This window comes from Passer domesticus, chromosome W (assembly GCF_036417665.1).
Source record: "Passer domesticus isolate bPasDom1 chromosome W, bPasDom1.hap1, whole genome shotgun sequence".
Lineage (NCBI taxonomy): Eukaryota > Metazoa > Chordata > Aves > Passeriformes > Passeridae > Passer > Passer domesticus.
Window position 1 is genome coordinate 46134973 of NC_087511.1, and position 25799 is coordinate 46160771.

At 45.9% G+C, this 25799-nt stretch overlaps 1 protein-coding gene across 21 annotated transcripts; it reads right to left on the bottom strand.

The window, feature by feature from the left end:
* Window positions 1-9753: 9753 nt before the first annotated feature.
* On the bottom strand, window positions 9754-24985 carry LOC135289041 (uncharacterized). Of its 21 annotated transcripts, none has more exons than XR_010351852.1 (4): window positions 24193-24451; window positions 23488-23563; window positions 19438-19574; window positions 9754-12283 (listed from the first exon to the last, which is right to left on the bottom strand). XR_010351852.1 is itself a non-coding variant. In XM_064402421.1 (3 exons), exon 3 carries the CDS (start codon window positions 13947-13949, stop codon window positions 12942-12944), a length of 1008 nt encoding a protein of 335 aa, XP_064258491.1. In that variant the 5' UTR covers window positions 13950-19574; window positions 23488-23563; window positions 24193-24451; the 3' UTR covers window positions 9754-12941. The 21 variants fall into 21 exon arrangements, 1 of the variants encoding a protein (XP_064258491.1); XR_010351841.1 differs by lacking the exons at window positions 9754-12283; window positions 19438-19574 and adding exons at window positions 19596-20373; window positions 20627-20726 and having other exon boundaries at window positions 20805-23563; XR_010351838.1 differs by lacking the exons at window positions 9754-12283; window positions 19438-19574 and adding exons at window positions 19596-20405; window positions 20627-20726 and having other exon boundaries at window positions 20805-23563.
* Window positions 24986-25799: the final 814 nt, after the last annotated feature.

Sequence of the window (25799 nt, forward strand, 5' to 3'; positions counted from 1 at the left end):
GATGAGCCTGAGTCTAGTCACGTGCCACTCGATTAGCAGGCACCAAGAGAATTCACCCAGCCCCAAGGGGTTGTCTCGGTAACGGGTGCGAGCAGTGTGTGCAAATTGTCATGGGATGTCTCTGTCTCTCTAGGGGTGCCTCCCAGTGAGCCCCGGCAAGCCCTGGGTCGTCAGACAAGGGGGGGGGGGCACCCCTGAAGCAGCTGACGGTGGGGGGACACTCTCTGGTGCCCCGAGGGTACTGAGGGCAGCTAGGCTAGTCGCCTTTGTATCAGAGGAGACACTGGAGACATCGGTAGAGGATAAAAGGCCGACTCTCAGGAGGGGGCCAGTCCAAGGTTTATTTGGAGCTCCCGAGGGAGCCCCACACCTCAGTGGTGCGCCTTGCTCAGAGTAAAACAAAAGGAATCTCAAGGTTACATTTAAAGAGGGGGAGGAAACCGAAGGTAGATACATTTGCTGACCAATAAAGACCCTTCAGGGATGAAACCTTAGGGATGGACATTTGGGATAGCATATAAAATAATACTTAGGGGGCTGACCCCTGGCCTCGGACTAATCACTCGACGACTTGGACTGAAAGTTCTAGACAGAGGGGATGGGATGCTGAGTGACTGACAGAGAGCCAGGGTGGGGATTTGGGGATGATCTCAACACAGGAGAATGATTACGCAGGTAGAGGGAGGGGGTACAAAAAGGGGTACACCATTTGGGAAAATAAGGGGATACAAAACCAAAACTCTTACAAAGTATTACAAAGTATAAAAGCACACTGCAACACTGGGAGGACAAAGAGAAGCAGAGACTCTGGCATACCCAGCCCCAGGAGACTGCAGCAAGGGTAAGCAAAGCAGGTACTGTTCCTTAAATGGCACTCAATATGGGATATGTGAATTGAATGGGAGAACGATATGTTATTTACAAAAGGCGATCTCTAAGGATGAGCAGTCAGAACATAAAATATGGAAAAGGAATGTTGAACAAATGTCTATTCCCATCTGTAACAAGTGCAATTGCACGGTATGGGTAGGAGGAAAAATGGAGTCAGTATTTGTAGCTTATTTTCAGGTTAACAAATTATGTTATGATAATAACCAACTGGAAATGTGTGCAATGGGAGGAAAGACATTGAGTAGGAAGGAGCTTAAAATATGAAGGCAGGATATCCCTCAAAAATGAACCAGTTATTCTTGATCTCCTTGAGGAACATGATGACAGAGATTGTCTACAATTTGATAGAACATTCTGCTTTTTGAGGAATAAGGAAGGAGTAGACCCAGAAAGCAAAATGAAACAGGTAGCCCAAGAGTTGAAAAGACAGGAGTCAGGGATGAGAAAAAGGAGATTAGAACAAGAAAGGCTAAGAACTCTAAGTGAGCAATACGATCAATTAGAGAAGCAGTATACCGATTGGGGGTTGCCTGCTTCAGATCGGAATTTATTTATAGACCTGATGCAAGAGATTGCTACTGAACTGGGTTTATCAAATTACTGGATTTGTGGGGGGCTTAAATCAGCTGAAAAATGGCCTTGGAAATGTGAGAGCTTAACTCCAGAGCAGCTGCTAAAATGGGATAACACTCAGATTTCAGGGGCAATACAGAGGCCCAAGGGATGGGTCTTGGACCAGCGGGTGATTGGATCAATTTGCATCAGCAGAGAAGGGAGACAATATAACGAGGTAGTGGGATATACCCTGCGTATCTCCACCCTAAAAGTAAACTCAAGTAATAGAAGCAGGATCTGGCAACCAGAACCTCCTGCTGGATATTGGAGTCGGGGAAAAAGGGACTACTTGCAAGTGGAATGAGATAATTGAGCTCTGCTGGAACAAAGGCTCTGGAGCTAATCCTTACCAATCCTTGGGAGATCTAAAGGGGTACTGGAACGAACCAGAAAATACAAAAGTTAAATGGAAAGCCCCAAATGGCATATATTGGATTTGTGGGAAGAAAGCATACAGCGAACTACCCCAGAAATGGAAAGGGTTGTGCACCCTAGGACTAATCAAAACGGTTTTCTTCACACTCCTCAGGTCAGAAAGTAGCTCATTAGGAGCACCCCTCTATGAAACTTTAAGTAGGGGAAAGAGAGAAATAAAAAAGAAATTTCCTATGGTAGGCAGTAGCCAGACATGGGGCGAGGAAGAGTGGCCTGCGGAAAGGATAATAGAATACTATGGCCCTGCCACATGGGCCCAAGATTGAAGCTGGGGGTATAGAACCCTGATTTATCTACTGAACAGGCTAATACAACTTCAGGCTGTAGTAGAGATTGTTTCGAATCATACTTCAGATGCCCTTGAATTGTTATCTTGACAGCATTCTCAAATGTGGGCTTTTGTATACCAAAATCTAATAGCTCTGGAATATTTGTTAGCTGAAGAAGGGGGTGTTTGTGGAAAATTTAACAAATCAGAGTGTTGCATAGAGATTGACGATTATGGAGAGACCATCCGAGGTTTGGCAGCAGAAATCAAGAGGGTAGCGCATGTACCAGTTCAGAAATGGAACTCCATTCTCCAAGCATTCTGGTGGGATCATCTGTTGTGGTGTGTTTTTTGGTTTATTAGTCAGTTTGTTGTTTGATTTGTAATTTGGTGGTTTCCTTATGCTGTTTTCCTTTTTGTTCCTACCTTTTCTCAGAACTTTTGTCACTTTTCCTGTTGTTAGATGCTAGTTTCTATTTCTCCAAACTCAGTTTACTGAAACTGTTCTCCTCCCTTGGGATTTTTATTGGTTCATACATTGTATTCCCTGCCTGGTTTTTTACTCCCAATTCTCCTGATTTGTTAAAGATTGTACCCTCCCCTGAGACCTGCTCCCACATATAAGCTCCTGTTTGCCCCCTGTTCCTGGTCCCGGGATGCAGAAGAGGGGAAGTTTTACCATCAAATGAAGATCCCCCGGGACCTGTATGCTGCTCTGTGTTTTACGCTGCCCTGTCACTGGCGCCTGGGATTCAACAAAGCTCAAGTGGGGATCTTCTGCCCAACCCCCCCCCCCCCCCCCCCCGCCCGTCATCAGCTAGCTGGAAGGAGCGGCAATCATCTATTCGAAGGAGCTTGGTGGAAGAAAGTAGTATTCTTTATACTATGTTCAGTAGCAGGGGTTATATTCCTACCCTGTTTAATACCATGTTTTATTAGGCTAATACACACAGTTGTGCAAGGTATGCAAGTAGCAGCCATACCCATTGACCCAGAGTGTGCTACAGGAAAAGTAAGTCAAGTATCTAAAATAATGACATTAGAGGAAAAATTATAATAAAGCAGCTGAGGCCCTGGCCAAGTCTGAAAAACAGGTGAAGGGAGACAGGGCTGTCAGATAAGTATGTCAGGAGATATCACAGGAGGAATGGGAAAAAGAAAGGGAGGCTGAAGAAGATGAAAAGGTAACTATATTCCCTAAAAACACAAAATAGTTAACATATAGATATTAAGGTAGTTACATGGGCTAAGGGAAACAATTCACAAATGAATTAAAGGGTCTAAGAATTCTAGCACAAATTAATGTGTTTACATAGAAGGGGAGGGATTGTAATAGGTGATTTAGGTAATTCGTGCTTATGTAGAATGAAATAAATGGGCAGGAGATCTTTCTCCTTTTAAATGCCTTTATTAAAAAGAATCAGCTCAGGTGGGGAGAAATCAACGGGTTGCGCCCATGCTGCCGTTGCTCCCAGGAGTGGCACGGAGGAAGAGGGTGATGCAGCTTCGTCTGCTGGTCTGCAGGCAGAGCTGGGGATTCCGTCCTCACGGGAGATTAGCAGATTCCGCCTTTTTGGTTCAACACCTGTGAGTGTCTGTCCGAAACTTCCCTCATTTTTTGCCTCTCGATCATGATGAAAGCCAAGACCACCGGGGAAAGGAAAAGACCCTGTTCTGAAAATCCAGGTCTGTCTGGTCCACCAAGCCAGATTATTGCCTACAGGTGTGTTTGCTCAACTCATGGAACACTGCACCCAAGAAGGGGCAGTGTGCTCTCCTTCGCCTGCATCACCTAGCAACGCTAGTCCTGGAATTTCTCCACCCTTCTGACTTGGCTGGACTTTCTCTCTGGAAGGACCTTCTTGGTGGTCACCACTAAAAGACCCTCCATTCACCATACATCAACCACCGTGACAGATGGACTGAGATGGGAGAGGGCTCTCCCCTCAAGGACTGAGACATGCGACCCCTACATGGAAAAGCTCCCCTCTTCTTCCCAAAAGGACTGAGACTGAAATCCCTACCGTAGGGTGAGGGAAGGCGTGCGTGGGGACCAAAGCAAGTTTTGCAAGTGACCACTGGACCGAGAACACAATGGTTCTTGCCTACGACATCTGCTGCTGACGACGCCTGCTCCTGATGGACTACTGATGTACTCCTTGTACCCTTTATCAATAGACTATTTTGAAATGTGTCCCCTTCCCCCATTTCAAAAGGACTATAAAAAAGGTTAGAGCTGACTGATACCTTTGAGATCTCCCCTGACGTGAAGACAACAGGCCTCTTCGTCGACCGGACTTCGAGGGACTTTGTCATCCGCACGTCTGGTAGTTATATACCTCCTTGCCCTCCCTCTCTTCTTTTTCTTTTCCTTATTCTTTCCCCTTTCTTCATTCCCCTTCTCTCTAACGCATCTTTGCTATGGCTATACAATAAAAGTATCTCTGTTTTGATTTTACTACAAATCCCCTTGTCGTGTCAGTTTTTGCACCCTGAGATCAGTGAAAAAGAACCTTCACAAATCACGTCCTTAGGACGGATGGTGTCATAAATTGGCGTCATGGATCTTGGGTTCTGGGGACAGAGGAGTCTGCAGGTTACGTGTAGTTTGTAACAGGGGAAGGACGTTTCACGGCAGCCGCACCTAAACCGTCAATTTTCCCGAAAGGGGTTGAACGGATTTAGAAAGCAAGGGCTGTGATTCGAATTTCCCGCATACTGCACGAACCAAGGTGGAAAAAGCATTCTCCAAACTCTTTTTGAGGGTTCTGTCTCCAGAATCTCACAAAAGATCTCTTGGTGCAAAAGGGGGAAAAACTGTTTCTGTTGTAAGAGTGTTTAACTGTCTGGGAAGGAAGAGACACCTTGAAGAAACTAAGCAGGGCCTCCCAGATTGATCCTGTCTCTTCAACTATGTGTGTGTGTTTAACTGTCTGGGAAGGAAGAGACACCTTGAAGAAACTAAGCAGGGCCTCCCAGACTGATTCTGTCTCTTCAGTTGTGTGTGTGTTTAACTGTCTGGGAAGGAAGAGACACCTTGAAGAAACTAAGCAGGGCCTCCCAGACTGATTCTGTCTCTTCAGCCACCCAGGGAAAAAGTGAAGGGAAAACACAGTGTGTGATTGTGTGTTAAACACCTCCCTGTTGTGGTCCCTAGTCCCTTCACAAGATGAATGAAGATTTTGGTGCCAAGGCAAAAACTGATTTTTACACACTACTTGCTAAACACAATGCAAAACCTTCACCAGGTGGAGAGGCCTGGGCAAAGAGCAATTGGTTTAATTTAGAAAATGTTATTGGTAGAATATGTTCTCTGCAACATTAAACAAAATTTAAACTTGGTAAAGATAAAACCATCCTCTGCTCAGTTTTGGGAGCCTGCCTCACAGCAGCCATAGAAACTCGCTTTAAGCGAAGAAGTGAAGAAAATGCTATAATAGACTCCCTTCAAAACTTAGTTGAAGTTTTGCAAAAACAATTAGATGAAGAAAGAAATGAAAATAATTTATTATGGGCTGCCTTGAGAGAGGTACATCTTAAAAATTCACAGAACTTTGATTCCTCAAAAGAAACAGAGGAGAAGGAAACTTCTCACCTTAATCAAAATTACCCTCAAAACGAATTAGTTCTGATGAAAATTTTTGGGGAACACTGTTGTTGCAATAGCATGAAACCTCAAATTAAAACAGAATGCAACTATATTAATGATGAGGACTTTGACCCACACATAATCACTAAAGAAACCCCATACACTGCTACTGAATTAACAAAACTTGCAAAGCAGTATGGGCTTCTCTCCCACAAAACTGAAACAAAATCTCTCACTGGGAAAGTTCAAACACAATTGTCAGAACAAGAAGCCAGTGGGTACTGGGGACATGGAGTGTTCTTAACAACGGGAGATAGACGCATCCCATGGTCCCTAATTCAGCATATAGCTTATTGGACAGAGGGGCTTAACCCCTCGGAAAGGGGAAACCTTTTAACCATAGCTGGTACGCCCGACCAACTCCTGGAAAACATTCACAAAGCTGCCTGCTCGCAAATAATGCATGAAAGAAAACCAACTACAAGCTGTGAGTCACCAATGCAATCACCTGTAAAGTCTAAAATTATGACCTCTTTAATGCAAAGGTTTTCAGAAACACTTAAACCTATAGCAATTTTCCCTCAAAAACCCATAGCAGCTATGTCTCCTATAGAAACACCAGATAAACTTCTTAGTAACCAGAATAACCCATTTGTTCCCTCTTATGACTTGCCGAGAAAAGGGATAAAATGGGATTGGAGTCTTTCTCAAGAGAAAGCACTGCAATTGCTGATTTTTGAAGCAACAGCTCACCAAGCACTGGACCCTATCCATCCTACAGATCCCTTTCAGGTAGAGTGGGGATTTGCCTCCTCAGGGTTATCAGTACACATTGGGCAGCGGGGTCCCGAGGGTCCGACAAGGCCTGTTGGTTTTTATTCCCATGGTTTCAAAGATGCTGAGAGAAGACACTCTACCTGGGAAAGAGGTTTGTCTGTGGTTGGCTTAACTCTTACAGGAGTAGATAAAAACTTAGCAATACAAGAAACTGAGAGCTTGGGTAGCAGCCAAAACAAGCTTGCGTCTGTGATTAAAGCAACCCCTCCTTTCTTCCCCGCTTTTGCTAACAGAGAGGGACAAGGCAGTGCTCAGGTAGAGGAACTGTTAACCATTTGTAGTATTTTCCAGTGTAAGGGACAGAATTATTTTCTTGTCTGTATTAACATCAAGTCCTATGCTGTACTTGTATTTGTGTTGTTTCAGGCGGATGCTTTTAAAAGAGCTACAGGAAATAATACTGTTAAAGCAATACAGGGATGGTTTGGAATTTTCCTAACCCCACAGGAAATTCAATCTGATAATGTTTCTCACTTTACTGTCAAAAGTGCGCAGGATTGGGCGAAAGGTGAAGGGATTGAATGGACTTCTCACACCCCTTACGATAGATGGGGGGCAAATGGGTGTCCTAAAATCACTGCTTTTTGCCTGACAGCTCCAAGCATAATTCCTTCACTACACGGACCAGATGATTTCAAGAACCCTGCACATTACCCTGGACAACCTGTTTTTGGTGGACCACCCCCTATTGTAGGGGAAGTACCACTGGTGTTAAAAACCTCTCTGGCAATCCCATCGTTCTAACTCTTTCTGCCTCTTCGTGGCAGATTCTGTTGTGCTTATTTTTACAGAAGAACTCCGTGGGACATGGAGACCTGAGAAACCATGATAACAGTAGCATTGGACAATAATGTTTTCCCTTCCCTTTATGGTAACACAAAGTGATAATATTACACTTAACAAGTAAATCAAGTAATAATGAAGAAATTGGCTGCTACAAGTAAAGATCTGACCAAATTACAGCAACCACTGCAATCATCCTTATTGCCTTTGGGAACACATCAGTGGCTGCTATGCACTCAATGCCACACAAAATAATGTTTCCTTGGCTCTCAGCTGTGTTCAGGCTCAATTGTGGATGCAGTCAGTTGCTGCCTCAATTATAAAAGAAGGTGAAGAAGGCACTTTTCTCACTGAAATTTGAAAAAATAATCTGGGACAGTGCCACTGACTTAAAAAGAGAATTCCAATTCTGGTGGAACTTGGTGAATTTCACTTATGACCCCATTTCAAACACAGCCACAGCTTTTGTGTTAACCATATGCAGCGCTTCGGTACATTTGGTTTTTCCTATCATTGCATTAGGGTTAAATCATGACGGAGCTGTTCTCTATCCTTCGGAACATAGGGAATGGGCCCGTCAGATTAACAACAAATGGCAAACTGTCAACTTGGAATCTTGCATTGTCCGTGAACAACAAGGGTTCATCTGTGAAAGCAATGCAATCATAGCCCAGGACATCTGTCTGGACACAGAGCAGAATATCTGTCACTTTGAAATACATCCTAATGAGATTTCTGAAACAGTTCTCATATACATAGGCAATGGATGTGCATGCTTTAGAACTACTTGTGATCTTGTATTCGTAGAGAATGTAGTAGTGGATACTAGGAATCATTCAAATTTCTGTGCTTGTAATTTTACCAGAATTGTAGGATGTGATTTTTCTTATGAAGTTCCAGTTACCTCTCACCAGCTTTTGCAATCTATTCATAAATTGATACCTACTCCAATTGGGGTGAACCTCACTTTGGTAAGGCAGTTGCTGCTCCACCAGGACTTGGCTGAGATTCTGGGAAAGATCAAGAAAAATGGACAGAAGACCCTAGTAACTGTTCATCACAATGTAAAACAAATACACCGTGTCATGGAAAGAGTGAAGAGAGATGCCAAGCACAAGTGGTGGGATACTCTTTTTGGGTGGTCACCAACTGCCACAAGTGTCCTGAACAACATGTGTCATCCTATTGTTGTCCTTTGATCCTGGTTTCGATTGGTTTTGTTTTGTCAGCAATCTTGTTTGTTATGAATTGGAGAATGATGAAACGGTTAACAAGACTGACGTCCATAATTAATGCACACAACTTGGCTGATGTCCTTTTTACTATGGACGTCCCCAAGAGAATTGACACAAGGCGATTATGAATAAGTAGATGTGTTTTGAAATAACTTTTTATATTCCATTTTGTGATTTTGTAAAATTTATATTCATTTTATTACTTAATTATTGCTTTTACTTTTGACCATTTGTGATTTTATTTTGATTATTCCATTTGATTATTACCAATTGTGGTTTTTTTTCCAATTATTTAATAATTTGTGATTTTGTTCAAATTATATTACTATATATGATTTTGATAATTTTCAATTATTATTTAATTATTTGCTAAAAACTTGTTTTGATTTTGTTTTGCTAATTGCTTCTCTTTTTCGCCCTTCTTTTATTTCTTCTTATCTTTCCTTCTTTTTTCCTCTCTCTCTGTCATACTGTCCCTGTTTTCTGAGGTATGCTACCAACGTGACGAAGACTTGAAACCTACTGATGAAGATCCTTTCAAGACAATCGTGAGTCACGGGGTCGTGTGAGTGTCTGTCCGAAACTTCCCTCATTTTTTGCCTCTCGATCGTCATGAAAGCCAAGACCACCAGGGAAAGGAAAAGACCCTGTTCTGAAAATCCAGGTCTGTCTGGTCCACCAAGCCAGATTATTGCCTACGGGTGTGTTTGCTCAACTCATGGAACACTGCACCCAAGAAGGGGCAGTGTGCTCTCCTTCGCCTGCATCACCTAGCAACGCTAGTCCTGGAATTTCTCCACCCTTCTGACTTGGCTGGACTTTCTCTCTGGAAGGACCTTCTTGGTGGTCACCACTAAAAGACCCTCCATTCACCATACATCAACCACCGTGACAGATGGACTGAGATGGGAGAGGGCTCTCCCCTCAAGGACTGAGACATGCGACCCCTACATGGAAAAGCTCCCCTCTTCTTCCCAAAAGGACTGAGACTGAAATCCCTACCGTAGGGTGAGGGAAGGCGTGCGTGGGGACCAAAGCAAGTTTTGCAAGTGACCACTGGACCGAGAACACAATGGTTCTTGCCTACGACATCTGCTGCTGACGACGCCTGCTCCTGATGGACTACTGATGGACTCCTTGTACCCTTTATCAATAGACTATTTTGAAATGTGTCCCCTTCCCCCATTTCAAAAGGACTATAAAAAAGGTTAGAGCTGACTGATACCTTTGAGATCTCCCCTGACGTGAAGACAACAGGCCTCTTCGTCGACCGGACTTCGAGGGACTTTGTCATCCGCACGTCTGGTAGTTATATACCTCCTTGCCCTCCCTCTCTTCTTTTTCTTTTCCTTATTCTTTCCCCTTTCTTCATTCCCCTTCTCTCTAACGCATCTTTGCTATGGCTATACAATAAAAGTATCTCTGTTTTGATTTTACTACAAATCCCCTTGTCGTGTCAGTTTTTGCACCCTGAGATCAGTGAAAAAGAACCTTCACAAATCACGTCCTTAGGACGGATCGTGTCAACACCCCGGGTTGTCTCTTTAATCAACATCTTTTCAGGTTAGGGTGAGAAGCAAAAAGGATCCAAGCAGGTACTGGACTACGTTCCATCCTTAGACGTCACTTAGGTCACTTAGTTCTATGTTAGCTCGTAATTCTTAGGGGTTTTCCTGGAAAACTGCAAAATTCGGGGCGCAATGCATTTCTCATCTGCATACTAGCTCTAACGCCACTCCCATTCTCCTGGCACCTGGAGGGTCTGTCCCGGTGGCAAGCATCAGGGTGACAATGGTTAATCACCAACCATTAACAGGTAATTGAAGAACTCTTAACAATGAAATTAACTTAACAGCACTGGTTTGACTTGTTTTTAACTCTGCAACCTAAAAAAAATTGATAACTTTTTATTCATAACAGTCCCCCCTCTTTTTCTTTGATCAGTCTTAAGCTTGCATCAACTTACAATTTTTGGCTCATTAACATAGAATTTCCTATAGTTTTTGTATTGATTATAAATTTCCTGAGCACTCTGCTGATCATATTTACCTAACTTCATTACATTTTTTGGTTTTTTTAGGTTAATCTCTTTAGAGATCCTTAGGTTATTCTGTACAGCAGATGTCACTATTTTAATTAAACAGGGAAATAAGAACAAACTAACAAGTGTACACACAGTGAAGGTTATAGTTTTCCCACTTTTTTTGCAAGTCCATAGATTATCCCACCAACTGGAATCAAGTGTAGGAGTCCTTTGATTTCTTAAATATGCTAGTTTTCTTATTTCATTTAAGGTGTTTCTAATGACTGCTACAATTAATTTGATTTGATAAATTACTGTTTTGGTTTGGTTGAGTTGGTCATTAATATGATTAAGAGCTAATGTGGTCTGATTAGATATTACTTCTAATTGTGATTGTAGTTGCAAAATTTTGTTTAACATATATTGCTTCTTCAGTTTTGTTTTTCTTAAATTCTCATATATAGGAACTCTTAAACTTGATCCAGATTCTTTGTGTATTATAAAGACAGTTTGTTTTATAATTCTAATGATGCCACCACTAGACCAGTCTCTTGGCAATTCAGTGGATGCTGTGGTACCATTGACCCAAAACAGGTGTTTAGGGGTTTCCCGAAATATATTAGTTTTTGTCGTGCCCTCCCAATATTTAGAAATACCTTTTCCTTTCACCAGATTTACCAGGCTTGCTTTAGTAGTATCACATTCAAAGCACCACCAGGCCTCTCCTACAGGGTGCTCTCCCAGGAGTGGCTGCCTAAAGGTGGCGGTGTTCCGGGCCATCCAATATATTTTCTCCTTCTCTTGATAAAGGATCAATTGGGAGAGGTTAACACAATTGTTGTGGACTCTCAGCAAGGAACTTACTTCTTTCTCATAGAGAGGTTGGTAGTACTCATTGCACAGCTCTCCTGGGCTCTCCAGAGCACCACCAGCAATCAGAGCCATCACTACTACCCTTCCCAAGAGTCCGGTATGGGTCATCTTGCACAGTCTGCCCACCCGGCCTTGCCTCTTGAGGATTTTACTGAGAAGAAGTCTCCAAGCTCTTTAGAGTCTCTTGCTCCTCTGGTTAAAACTCTCTTGATCTGTCCCTGCTAATTTGGTCTCTCCTAGGGGAGCACTCTGGAGAAGATTAACCTGGGGTTTTTGGTACTAAGTTGGGACAACTTAACCAGAATTACTTATTAACAATTTTTAACTTTTACAAATTTCTTAAAACACTTCAAGACATGTTATGATTCTAAGCTTTTTTTTTTTTTTAATGCAGTTCATCAGTCTTTTTGGTTCTTCTTTTTGAATGTCAACTTTAAGTCATTTGGTCCTTTTATAATAGTATACTCAGCTGAATTAACTCCTGATGCGGTTGAATCCTGTCCTGAGTTAGAGTGTGAGGGTGGTGTAGAATCTGGTCCAATACCAGACGGAGACACTGAAGAATCTTGTCCAATGCTCGGGGGTGAGAGTGGTGTGAAATCTGGTCCAGTACCAGAGGGAGACACTGACGAATCTTGTCCAATGCTCGGGGGTGGGACTGGTCTTTTAATTCTCCTGATGTGGGTCCAACCTTTTTCTCTGGTTTGCACAGCAAAATTAGCGATGAGGAGTACCTGAAAGGGGCCTTCAAATTTAGGCATTAATGGTCTATAATTCCAGGATTTTATTAAAACCCAATCTCCTGGGTTTATGTCATGTGCTTTTGTGTCAAGAGGGGAGGTTTGGGGGAGGTATCCTCTTTTTCTAAGTCTTTCTAGGGTTCTTCCAATGACTTCCAAATATTTTCTGGTGGCTTCTTCTCCTTCCAGATAGTCTCCTGTGCTATAGGGTGTTAACAAGAATGGCAGTCCAAACATCATTTCATAGGGTGAAATCCCTATATCAGACCGGGGTCTTGTTCTGATGTGCAAGAGCGCTAGGGGCAAGCACTTTAGCCAATTCATTTTTGTTTCTTCAACTAATTTAGTCAATACATTTTTGAGAGTTTTGTTCATTCGTTCCACCCTCCCAGAACTCTGGGGGTGCCATGGAGTATGCAATCTCCGTTTTATTCCTAAAGCTTCAATAATATTGTGCAATGTTTGGGCCACAAAATGTGGACCTCGGTCTGAGTCTATGGTATTCACCATTCCGTATCTGGGGGTAATGTTTTCTAAGATTACTTTGGCCACGACTTGGGCTGTTTCCCTTTTGGTTGGGAAGGCTTCTACCCAGTGAGTGAGATGATCTACTATAACTAGTAGATATTTGTATCCTTGTACTGGGGGCATCTCAGTAAAATCTATTTGTATGCTCTGGAAAGGTCTTAGAGTTAGTTCCCTCCCTCCAGGTGTTACTTTTCTCATGACTTTCTGGTTTACTTTTTGGCAAATTAAACACCCTCTTTGTGATTGCTTTTGCTAGGTCATATACACCTATGCACAAGTTATTTCTTAGGAAATGATCACATAGTCCTTGGACTCCCCAGTGGGTTAATTTATGTAGTTCTGTTAGCACTGTCCCAGCAAGTGCTTTGTTTAAAAATACCTGTCCGTCTGATGTTAACCACTCCCCTCGTTGCCCTTGGTGTAACTTTAAATCTTTTATAGCCTTTAATTCTTTTTCACTAAATATGGGGTTTTCTCTTTCATCCTCCTCGGGTGTGGTTTCTGCTTTAAAAACTTTTACTGGATCCCCTGGTTCTAAAGCTGCTTCCTTTCCTATCTGATCAGCCAGTCGGTTTCCTTTAACTTCAAGGCTGTGTCCTTTTTGGTGCCCTTTTATATGGACTACTGCTATTTCTGTTGGTTTTTGTAGAGATTGCAATACAGACTTGACTAGATTCTCATGAGCTAAGCTTTTTCCCTTTGAGCTTAGATATCCACGCTCCTCCCATATTTTCCCAAATGTGTGTACTATTCTAAATGCATATTGGGAATCTGTATAAATGGTTCCCCGGTCTCCCTCCAATAGGTCTAATCCTCTTTTCAGGGCATATATTTCACAACTTTGGGCTGACCAGGTTTGGGGTAGTTTTCCTTTTTCATCAATTTGTAAAGTTTTTCCGTCTATGATGGCATAACCTGAAGCTCTTTTTCCATCTACTACCCTCGAAGAGCCATCTATAAACAAAATTCTTCCAGTTGTTAGAGGCTGATCTTCTAAATCCTCTCTTACTTTGGTTTGGAGACTGATCAATTCAAGGCAATCATGTTCTAAACTCTCTATAGGCTCTCCCATAAGGAATTGTGCTGGATTGAGGGTGTTTGATGTGATGAATTCTAAATTTTCTGTGTTCATTAGTATTATTTAATATTTTAATATTCTTGCATTGGTTAGCCACTGTTGAACTCTTTGGCTCAGCACTGTTTTAAGATCGTGAGGGATATGTACTTTAATTTTTCCTTGTAAGGTCAATTTTTGGGTCTCTTCTATCAGAATAGCAGTTGCTGCTACGGCTTGTATACAAACTGGCCAACCTCTAGCTACTGGGTCTAACAATTTGGAGATGTAAGCTACAGGTTTTCTGCAGCCTTCCCACTCTTGAGTTAGTACACCATAGGCTATACCTCCTTCAGCACTTAGAAAAAGATCAAAGCCCTTCCTGAGGTCTGGTAAGCTTAGGACTGGAGCAGAAGACAACTTCTCTTTTAAGTTCTCTAGTTGTTGATTGTCTTCTGCTGTCCAAATTATGGGATCTGGGTCTACCAGCTTATCATATAAAAATTTCACACTTTGTGAGTATTGATCCAACCATAACTTGCAGTACCCGAACAGGCCTAGAAGCTTTCTCACATCTCTTTTTGTTTGTGGAGCTGGGAGAGATATGATGCCTGAAATTCTGTCAGGGCTCAATTTCTTATATCCCTCTCCTATTATGTGCCCAAGGTACGTTACTTCTGGTTGTACAAACTGTAGCTTCTCTTGTGAGACTTTTAATCCTTTCTCTCCCAGAAAGTTCAAAAGTTTAATGCTAGTTGTTCTGACCTGATCTTTTCCTTTCCCTGATACCATCAGGTCATCAACATACTGCAGGATTTGTACTTCTTCTTCAGGAACAAACTGTTCTAACAAACCCTCTAGGGCTTGTCCAAAGAGGTGGGGTGATTCAGTAAACCCTTGTGATAATTGGGTCCATCTTAGCTGTTGTTTTCTTTTTGTACTTTGGTCTTCCCATTCAAAGGCAAACCAATCTTCACATTCTACTGCCAGAGGACATGCCCAGAAAGCATCTTTTAAGTCTATAATAGTGAACCAAGTGTGTTCTCTTGGAATTCGGCTTAGAAGATTATATGGGTTGGGCACAACCAGATGTCTAGCAATGGTCTTTTTGTTCACCTCTCTTAGGTCTTGTACCAGCCTGTATTTCCCTTCAGCTTTCTTAACTGCTAGTATAGGGGTATTATGTGGTGACATACAGGGTTCCAAAATTCCCTCTTGCAGCAATTGTTCAATAACTATGGCTAGCCCCTTCTTTCCTTCCAGGGAAATTGGATACTGTTTGACCCATATGGGTGAAGTACCATCTTGCATTTTTATTGTTATTGGAGGAATGTCCAGTAGGCCCCGCTTTCCTCCTTCAGCCCACACCTCTGGGCTTATTTCAGCAACATCACCTTGGGATAACTTCATTATTTGTACCACCATTTTCCCTTCTCTCGGGACAATTCCTACTCCCAAATGAACTTGTAGATCTCTCCCTAACAAACTTTTTTCTAGTTTAGGCAGGTAGATCAAATTTGCTTCACAGCGCCTTGAGTTTCCGATTATTTTTACATTCTCAATCACTGAGGCTCTAAATGGTTTCCCTTCAGTCCCTAATACTTCACAAAATTTTCTACCAATTACCATACCTTCTGATATTTTGTTAAGACAGGACTTATCTGCTCCTATATCAACTAAAAATTCAAATTCTTCATTTTGGGGTCCCACTTCAAAGTTTACCAAGGGCTCTTCTAGGTGTTGCATCGGGTCCCCTAAAGTATAGAGCCCTTGACACCCCTAATCGTCGCCTCTAAGCATTTTCTCTAAGGCTTCTTGTTCTCTGGCTATTGCTTCATCAAGATTCAGCTTTTTACAGAATTTTCTAATGTGCCCAGTCCGCCCACAGTAATAGCAACGCTTTTCACTTAAAGGGGCTTGAGGCCTCTCCGTTCCTCTTGTACCTGATGGTATTGTGTCATGGTTTGGCCCGGAAGTGAGTTTTTGGAAAAGTCTAGGTCAAACTAATCAGTGGCCAGATTTGAAATTGGCATCTGGTGTGGCTACTGGGGATTTGGATACGCTTTTGAGAACACACAGGGGTTAAAAGCAGGAGATTCCCAGAGAACTTCCTCTTTGGGAATCTGGCATTGGTGAGTGGAGTCTGACTTCTCTCCTGCTCAGCTGCATTTGGGTGGGGGAGGCGGAGGCCATGAGGCTTGTGGGGAGGAGGCTAGAGCTCCCAAAAGGTGCAGGGGTGGAGGAGACTGTACAGGGGTGGAAGAGACTTGAGATGTCTGGGCAGCCCTCCCCCCGGAGAGAGCGATAGAGACTGTGCTAGCAGCTCAGCCGGCCAGAAGCGGGGGATGCGGCGAGAGAAGGTGCCCGGCAGCTGTGGGAGTCCTGGGCAGACAGAAGGGAAGATTTTAACTCCTTTGTAGAATAATGGAAACCTTACAAATACTGATCCTCCTGAATCAGAATGAGGAGAGAGAGATGAGAGACGAAATGGGCGTGAGGAAAGCTGGACGAGGAGAGAAGAATCCTAGGTGAGAAGAGATGATGGAGTGGCCTTGGGCTGGACTCTTTCTTGTATGGCCATGGACAGACCCGTGTTTTTTTTCTTGTGATCCAGAGACTGTATTTAGGGGGAGGCAATACCCTGGAGTCAAGAGTGAAGCAGCGGCGTGAACAGAGACAGCTGAGGAGGGTGTGGAATGCCTTCTGTCTCCACGGAGAGGAAGATCTCTGTTCATGAGGCTCTTCAGCTCCAGGGGGTGAAACTTGGGGGGGACTGGTGTCCCAAAGTTGAGAGGTGAAGCAGTGGTGAGAACAGAGATGGGTGAGAAGGGCGTAAGATGCCCTCTGTCTTCAGAGAGGGTTTGAGATCTCTGTTCACGAGGCCTTTCGGCCCCAGGGGGTGAAATTTGGGGGGGACTGGTGTCCTGAAGTTGAGAGACTGTTGCTTCTGGAACTAGGTGGAGCATCTTTAAACGGGAAACCCTAAAAGCAGTCCTAGCCCGTGTCCAGTGGCGAGAGCATTGGACATAGGCGGGGAGAAGTCACAAGGGCCGATGTTCTCGGTGAAGCCATGGGTAACACAGAAGCACAGAAGGTTTCAGTTGTGTTTCTGGGGGAAGCCTATAGTGCAAGGGGAGATTCCTCTCTCCCTGATGGATTTGAGGGTTGATTATTTGAGGGGTAGTGAATCTGTGGAGAGAAGGGAGGGGGGAGGAGGAATGTATTTAGAAGGTTTTCATTCTTAGCTTTGTATGTGTTCCTTTCTAGATATTGTAATGAATAAAGTGTTGTGTTTTTCCCTCCATCCCCGAATAAGAGCCTGCTTTGTTCTATTCCCGGGTCACATCACACAATAACCATTTTGGAAATACACCTTTCATAGGAGCCCTGGCCTTGTGCCAGGGTCAAACCATGACATACTGGCCTAACCCTACCTGCTCCTGGTGGTGGACTCCCCCACTCTTTTGTGGCCTTGGCCTGCAGGAAAGAGTTGCTTGCTCCCACACTTTCTCTTGCTATAGAGACCATGATCCTAGCTTTGGCCTTTGCTTTTTCTTCTTCCCTCCTTAAATACACCTTCAGTGCTTCCCTCAATAACTCATTAATGTCTTTTTCTTGCCAATCCTCAATCTTTTCTAGTTTTCTTCGTATATCAGGCCAAGATTTAGTGACAAATTGGACTTTTAGTAGCACTTCACCCTCTTTGGTGTCTGGGTCTATTCTAGAATACAATTGAAAGTTCCACTTCAGGCGATTAAGCCAAGTAGCAGGAGTTTCATCCTTCTCTTGTGCGCCCTCAAATGCCAATTTTGTATTAGTTCCTTTGGGAACTGATTCTCTGATCCCTCGAATTATCAGAGACCTGTACTCCATCATGGCTTTCCTCCCTTCCTCTTGATTAGGGTTCCAATTGGGATCCACTACTGGCAATTTGTCTTCTCCTGATGGCACTTGGGGCCCTGGACGGTTATCTTTTTCCCAAATTCTTATGCTTGTGGCCCTAATCATTCGGGACTCTTCTGGAGAAAATAATATATTTAGAATGGAATTCATCTCCCCCCAAGTGTAGATATTTGGACCTAAAAACTGATCCACTTGGTTAGCAATGCCCACGGGGTCTTCAACTAAATTCCCTAACTCTTTCTTGAATCCTCTCACCTCAGAAGCAGTTAGAGGAGCATTCACAAAACCAACACCTCCTGCTACTCCTCCCATAGGAACTTCTCTAAGTGGAAAAAGTCTCTCTGCCTTGGAGGTCTTGGATTGGGTACCACAGTATGGCCCATCTTCAGACACAAGATTACTCATTTGAGGGGTATTGGCATTAACTTGGACCTGCTGTAGGTCAACGGCTGTACCTGGTGATAAGAGGTTACCCGGTAAGGAAGCATTTGTGTCCCAGTTAGGAGGAGGTGGAGGGACAGCAGTAGGAGGGGGAGAAGAGCTTGGGTGCATGTTAAGTGTAGCTGGAGAAGGGGTGGAGCATGCAGCAGGTGAAGTAGGTATTAGTGGTGGTACAGAAGCAGCTAAAGGAGTCGAAGGGGATGGTGAGGGAATGGCCCCCATAGCAGCCGGGAGAAGAACTGGATCTGCTATTTGAAGCGCTTGAAGGAGAGGATTATAAGGTGGAGGGGCATCAGGAGGCAAGTAGTCTAGGGGGTCCCACCTTTTACCAATTTCTTTAACTCCAGCATCCCCTCTTTCACTCCCCCCTTTCTTGCTCTGCACTTTACAAATTTGCACTCCTTCATTCTTTATAGCATTCAACCAACAAGCGACATATAATAGTTGCTCGGGATCAGTATCTTCTCGAGCCGTCAGATAGTTACTCAGCTGTTGACACATCTACTTGTGTTTTGTCCCACACCATGGCCATCCTCCTTGCACCTCTAATTCTGGCCACACTTCTGAACAGTAGTGAATCATCTTAACTTTATCTAATCCTTCTGTGGCTTCTATAGAGTCCCATTTCTCTAATAGTTCACGTAGGCGACTTTGGGGAGGTATATTTCTCAGTCTTTGGCCACTTTTCTTACTATTGCACCCTCCCATTTTTTTCCAGCCTCAAAACAAATCACAAAGATGCCTTTTCTCTAAAGGAAATATATCTTATTTAAGAAGTCTCAACCTCCTGCCAAAACTCCAATTTTTCTGACCCTTTTCGTCAGGACTTAGAGAGACCTTGGCCTCCTTTGCCAAGACTCAACCAGCCAAACCTCGAGACCCTGGCTTCTGAGGTATGCCTGACCTCCTTTGTCAGGACTTCAAAACTGCCTGATTTTCTAAATCACCTAACTTCCTTTGTTAGGACCTGTATCAGGTCTTTTGGGGTGCATGCCACTCACACAGTATTTCCTCCGCACGCCCAGAGGGGGGTCCTCTTTACCCCTTTGGAGGCGCCTCAATCACCAGTTCTACTCGCTTCCCCCTGTTCCTGGCCGGCCCCCTCGAGGGGGTGCGGAACCGCGGTACTGAGGGGTCCTCACTCATTTCGAGGGGCTGAGCTGCCAGCCCTTGTCTCACTCACACACGCTCGCCTCCTTCTCCCGCCACCGGATATACTCACCAATCTGGCGCTCCTCCGTGTCACTGTCCCAAGCCGATCTTCTCTGGTCCCAATAGCCAGCTGTCCTGCAGGTCCAGGGTGGGCGGCCGTCCCAGTCCTGGTGTCCTCTTCAGGCGTGGCTATCCCAGATGAGTCCCCTGAAATAAATGGGCAGGAGATCTTTCTCCTTTTAAATGCCTTTATTAAAAAGAATCAGCTCAGTTGGGGAGAAATCAACGGGTCGCGCCCACGCCGCCGTTGCTCCCAGGAGTGGCACGGAGGAGGAGGGTGATGCCACTGTGTCCGCTGGTCTGCAGGCAGAGCTGGGGATTCCGTCCTCACGGGAGATTAGCAGATTCAGCCTTTTTGGTTCAACACCCTGGGTCGTCTCTTTAATCAACATCTTTTCAGGCTAGGGTGAGAAGCAAAAAGGATCCAAGCAGGTACTGGACTACGTTCCCATCCTTAGACATCACTTAGGTCACTTAGTTCTATGTTAGCTCGTAATTCTTAGGGGTTTTCCTGGAAAACTGCAAAATTCGGGGCGCAATGCATTTCTCATCTGCATACTGGCTCTAATGCCACTCCCATTCTCCTCGTACCTGGAGGGTCTGTCCCGGTGTCCCTCCCTGGCAAGCATCAGGGTGACAATGGTTAATCACCAACCATTAACAGGTAATTGAAGAAGAACTCTTAACAATGAAACTAACTTAAACAGCACTGGTTTGACTTGTTTTTAACTCTGCAACCTAAAAAAAATAGATAACTTTTTATTCATAACATAGAATATGATAAGAATATATGTTATAGTGTTTGAAAGAAATATTTCGCAAGCCTTTTCCAAATCCACATGCGGGAGCCAAGGGATTGCCTCTTACCAGAAGACTGCTGCATGTCATTTCGAAACTGCAGACGTCAGGGAGGAGAGGTCTAATTTGCAACCAAAAGAGCCTGGGTCTGGAGGAGATGGGTCGTTACTCAAAGGCCACCTGGATGATGAACGCTTGTCAAGCACTGAGATCAAAAGCTATGGGGGAACTTGCATCTGAATGCCGGGTCCCAGTAACCCTACAATCAGCATTCATCACTTGCCAGGAACCACATTGCCCAGCCCAACACAGAGAAAGGAGACAACATGAATATGTTTAACTATGGAAAGAACAAGAGGGACTGCCTCAGGCAACAAAAAGAGTACAAAAGCTGACTCTACCAGACTGCCTTCCTGAACAGAGAGGGTCTGATGCGATAGAGGTCAGATCACGGTTCACCCAGCACCGATCCTGGGGTCGATGCTGTCCTTTTGATTGTGGCTGTCAAGACTGTATATCAGTCGTGCAATAAATTATATATTTTTATTTGATTATTAAATAGGCTTGATCAATTTTTACCTACAACAGTGGGAACAGGAGGAAGGAGGAAAAATGGTAAAGCAACAGTTGACATGGACAGTTCTTCCACAGGGATACACTGAGTCACCGGTTTCGTTTGGGCAAGTTTTGCAGAAAATATTTACTCCACCCTCAGGAGTTAGGTTGTTGCAGTATGTGGATGACTTGCTTTTATCTGGGGAACATAAAAAGGTGGTTGAAGAGGCTACTGTAAAGCTGCTTAATTTTCTTGCTTAAAAAGGACTTAGAGTATCTGAAAAGAAGGCACACTTGGTAGAGAAAAAGGTCAAATATTTGAGACACATGCTGACTGAAGGGTTATGGTGTATTGATCCAGACAGAATACGAGGGATTTTACAAGTACAATTACCCCAGACAAAAAAGGAGTTACGGCAGTTTGTAGGGTTGGTGGGATACTGCTGAGCATGGACTGAGGATTTTTCTGTTGTGGCCAGACCTTTATATGACTTTTTGACCCAAGATGGTCCTAATCTTGTGGTATGGACACCAGAAGGAGAGCAAAGTTTAAAAAACTTAACAGACAAATTGGTTAAGGCCCCAGTCTTAGCTCTTCCAGACTCAGAAAAGGAATTTGAACTATATGTAGATGTTAAACAGGGTCATGCTAAAGGAATTTTGGTGCAAGAGCATGGAGGAACAAGGTGGCCTGTTGGGGAAGATGATACAGGAAAGCCTTATAAATATGATTGCCTGGCAAAAGATTTTGAGAATATGGAAACTATAAGCGAGATTGAAATGAAAGCAAGCTTTGAGATACCTTAGTTACTGAACAACTGGAGAACAATGGTATGGCCAGCTGAAGGTAATCCCCATTTGATGAAACAATACCCTCTGCTTGCACACAGGTCTAAGGGTTAGAGCAGACCCTACTAGCTTAGCAGAAGGGGTCCAAAGAGTAGTTTTTAGGGTTTAAAATGTAACACAGTAGGGTAATGTAATGATTCTTATAGGCTGTATGTAAATGCTATAGGATTTGTATCTTCTATTAGATTGGTTAGTAAGAATTAGAATATTCAACATAGAAGAAGATTTATTGTATTGTAACGGGAACCATTCTCTTCATCCTTTCTTTACCACACTCTTGCATTCATTCTCTCTCTCTACTGCTCTCTTTACCTCTCTCTTTGGGGCCTGCTCTGAGCTGCGGCTGGCAGCTCCAAGCAGGGCTCCTGCACCCATGCCCTCTGCAATAAACCGCAAGTCCCAAGACCTAGCTTCAGAGATCTCTTGTCTGCGTTTGTCCTGACCGTCCTGACCCCCTCCAGCTCCCACAGTCTGGCGCCCAAACGTGTTTGAAGGGCCAGTTCAGCTTTTCCACCTGTGGGAGACTTCTCCATGGATGGTAACTAAAAGACCAGTTATAGCTGCCTGAAATGTGTCGTGAGCATGGCATACCGTTGCTGCGCAGTGTGAAAGCCGGAGCTCTTAAATTTTACCGAGGCAAACCTCGAGCATGGGGAGTCGTTACTACGTAGCGATTACCTGGAGCTCTCGGAGGAAATTGCCTGGCAGTCCTCGAGCATGGGCGGCTGCTGCTGTGCAGCAGCCACCTGGGGCTCTTTGAGGATGTTTGCCGTGGCATCCCTCGAGCACGGAGACATTGCTAAGCAGTGCCAATCGGAGCTCTAAGGAAGGACCCTGCCGCACGCCCCGAGCACAGGCGAGCACTGCTGTGCACCACTCGCACTGGAGCTCTGAGTGCAGTCCCATCTGCGAGGTCCCGAGCACAGAAAGCCATTGCCAAGCGACACCTCAAACCAGAGCTCTGAGGAGAGACCCAAAAGCAGCATCTTGAGCACTGACAGGAGTGCCTGGCCAGCCCCCCATGACTGAGCTCTGATTGAGGACCCTGCTTCTGCGACATCGAGGTTGGTAACACACTGGTCTAATAATGGGACAAATTCACTCTGCCCATGACAGAGATCTCTATAAGCAACTAAAGCATTTATTAAGTTCTAGTCCAAGTAAATTACAGAAACAGGAGCTAAAAAAACTCTTAGAATGGACTGATTAACTTCCCAAACGCTGACCGTTCAGCCGTTTTTACCAGGGACTTTTGGGACACAGTTGGGATTAAGCTCTTTAATGTCTCCCGCCGGGATATGTCTGCCACGGAGCTGGTCCCAGCTTGCAGGGCGCTGGTGGAGTTGTTTGCTGCAGGGGCACCGCCGGCAGCAGTCATCCCGCGGAGCTCCGCTCCTGCTGCGAGTCTGCAACAGGGCACGCCCCCCACCTCCCCGCCCGACCTGGCAGCTCCGGTACCCGCGGTCCCGCTGACCCCTGCCGCCCCGCCCCCCGCCCTCGCGGTCCCGACACCTGTTTCCCCGGCTCCAGCCGCCCCAACGGACCCCACGGCCCCTCCCACCGCTCCCGCCATCCCGTTGGCCTCTGCTGTCCCGGCTACCGCGGTTCCCGCCACCGGTTCCGCCCCTAGGAGCCCACCCACCAGCGTCACCGCGGCCCCACCCCCGCTACTGGCAGCATGGCGGCCCCGCCCCCCAATACCCCTGCGGGGTCGTCCGTTCCCCCCCTGCTACCCGCGAGTGCGACCGCTCCTCTAGCCACACCTCTTATGGCCGTGGCCGCTATCATAGCGGGCCCTCTGCAAAGCCAAGCAGCTACCCTTCTTCCCGTTCCCCAAGTGCCCCCTGCTGCCACTGACAGAGCGCCGGTGGTGGCCGAAGTCCCGTCCGCGTCCGGCACTCCTGCGTCTTTGCAGTCTCCTTCCGCTCCCGGATCTGCGGTGCAGAGAACGCCTGTCGCGGCCGCGCTGGCGTCCCCAGCGCCCCTTGTGCACGTTGCCGCGGGAACCCTGCCCTGGCGTTCAAGCGCGTGCAGCACGCCCCGAGCTGCCCACCGGCCCCCCGGCAGGGCAGATACCCTGCCGGCGTTCCGGAGCAATTCTGGGACAAGGGGCGCCTCAGGCCCCCAAGCCACCCCGTGCCGGCGCCGCGGCGTCTGCGCGGGTGGTCTACAGCCTCTCCCGTGCCTGCCGCCGCTCCAGCTCAGTCTCCTGGCACCGCCGCTCTGGCAGTGCCGTTCCTGCCCGCCGGGCCAGCAGCCACCCCAGCCCAGCGCCTGCACGCCGCGATCCAGCCACCGATTGGCCCACCGTTCGCCATGGCCCCCCCGCAGCAGACTCCCACCGCCTCCACGCCGCTCCTTCTGCCTCCCGCCACCCCGGGATCATCTCCTGCTGACGGGGCCGCCCCGCCGCCGCCCGCGGTCATTCTCCCGCTCCTGCCACCGCTGCCCGCCGGGCCGCCTGCCACCCCGGCCCACCCTCCCCCTCCTGGACCCCCCGAGGCACCCCCGTTGGTCACGGCCCCGCCGCCGTTCGCAGCCGCAGCCCCGGGCCGCGCCGTGCCTTCTCTACCGCAGCCTCCCGCCCCCGAGCTGCTGAATGCCGCAGCTCCGCCGCCTCCGGTAACCACGGACGTCCCGTCCTTCCCTTCCACGACCGCGGCCGCAGTCCCTGCTCCCGTTTCCGCAGTTCCGCCACCTCCTACACTCCCCGACCCGCCCGCCATGCAGCCAACCGCCGTCATGACTCCCCACGTCGACCTGGTGACTCAATCCACGCGTGCGCAATTGCTACAACCCCCAAACCCGCAACATCACTCCGCGCCTACTCATCCAACCACAGCACTGCCTCCCGGATCAGTCGCACGCCGCAGTTATCTTTCCGCGGCCCCGCCGCCACCCGCCACTGCTTTCGCGGCAGCTTTGATACAGCCTCCCGGTTCCGACCCGCTGCATGCCGCTGTCCAGCCCCAGCCGGCATCCATGTGCCCTCTCCCCTCACTTCCGCCGCCGCTGGGTCTATACACAACACCACAGCAACCCAATCCTATAGCGCCTTGTCCTGTGCCTCCGCCGACTGCTTCCCTGCCGCCGCCGCCGCATCCCGCAGGCCCGAGTCACGCCCGCACCTCCTCGAACACCCAGATGCGTTTTCGCCTTCCGTACTCCTACTACCGAGTGGGACTACTTTGTATCACGATTCGTGCGCACAGCCACAGCTTGGCACACAAACCGTACAACGAGGAGGCGGAGGGTGGACTATGACAGCCGCTTTAATAAATACAGGACAGACAGAGAACTATTTTGCCCCTACAAATGCCAACCCTTTGATCCCAACACAAAAAAATTCCGAAAAAGAACTGTTTCCAAATAGCTCCAAAGTCCCCCCAATGTTTGGGACAGATGTCTCAACCCAAAATGAGACACTAAACCCTGAAACTTCGCCAGCTATAATCCCAAAATTAGAAAACTCACAAAAATGTTTTGATAATTCTTAACTAACAGACTGGCATGAAGTCAAACGTCAGATTTGCAAAGAAGAAAGTCTAAACCCTTTAGCTATGCCTGTGCTATTCAGCCAGCAAGCCGGTGTGAAAAACGCCAATCACTTGTGTTTTTTTAAATTTTAAAAGTTTAATAGTAAGAAAATGGCTATAAAAATAGTAATATAATTAAAATAATAAAATTTGAACATTTGAGGTTAGGACAATATGAGACAATAAAAACAAAGAGATACGGACGTCTGGGTACCTTTTTCTGGGCAACACAAGCTGGAAAAAGTACCCCCGTTACCAGAGGATTAACCCTTAAAAACAGTCGCCTGTTGCATATTCATACATCTCATACATGATGCATAAATTCCATTCAAACACAGGATTCTGTCTGGTCACTGTCAACTTCTTCCTCTTAATCCTCATGCCGTCTTCCTGTCTGAGCGAGGTGGGAAGAAGTTAGTTTTCTGCTGATAAGGAAGCAATAAATTCTCTTCTTCTGAAAGATTTAGGTGTCCTGCAGCCGCCATCTGGTGAGGGCCCCTCATTCCTTTCTAAAAGAAAACATTCCACATACATAGTTCCTATCTTAACTACAAAAGTTACCTTTTTGCTATGAAACTACATTTACCATGGTATTAAAATGTTAACACAGCACTACTTAATACGACTTAATGTG

Coding starts and splice junctions, on each gene's coding strand:
- LOC135289041 (XM_064402421.1), bottom strand. CDS start 13,949: ATGAACACAGAAAATTTAGAATTCATCACATCAAACACCCTCAATCCA.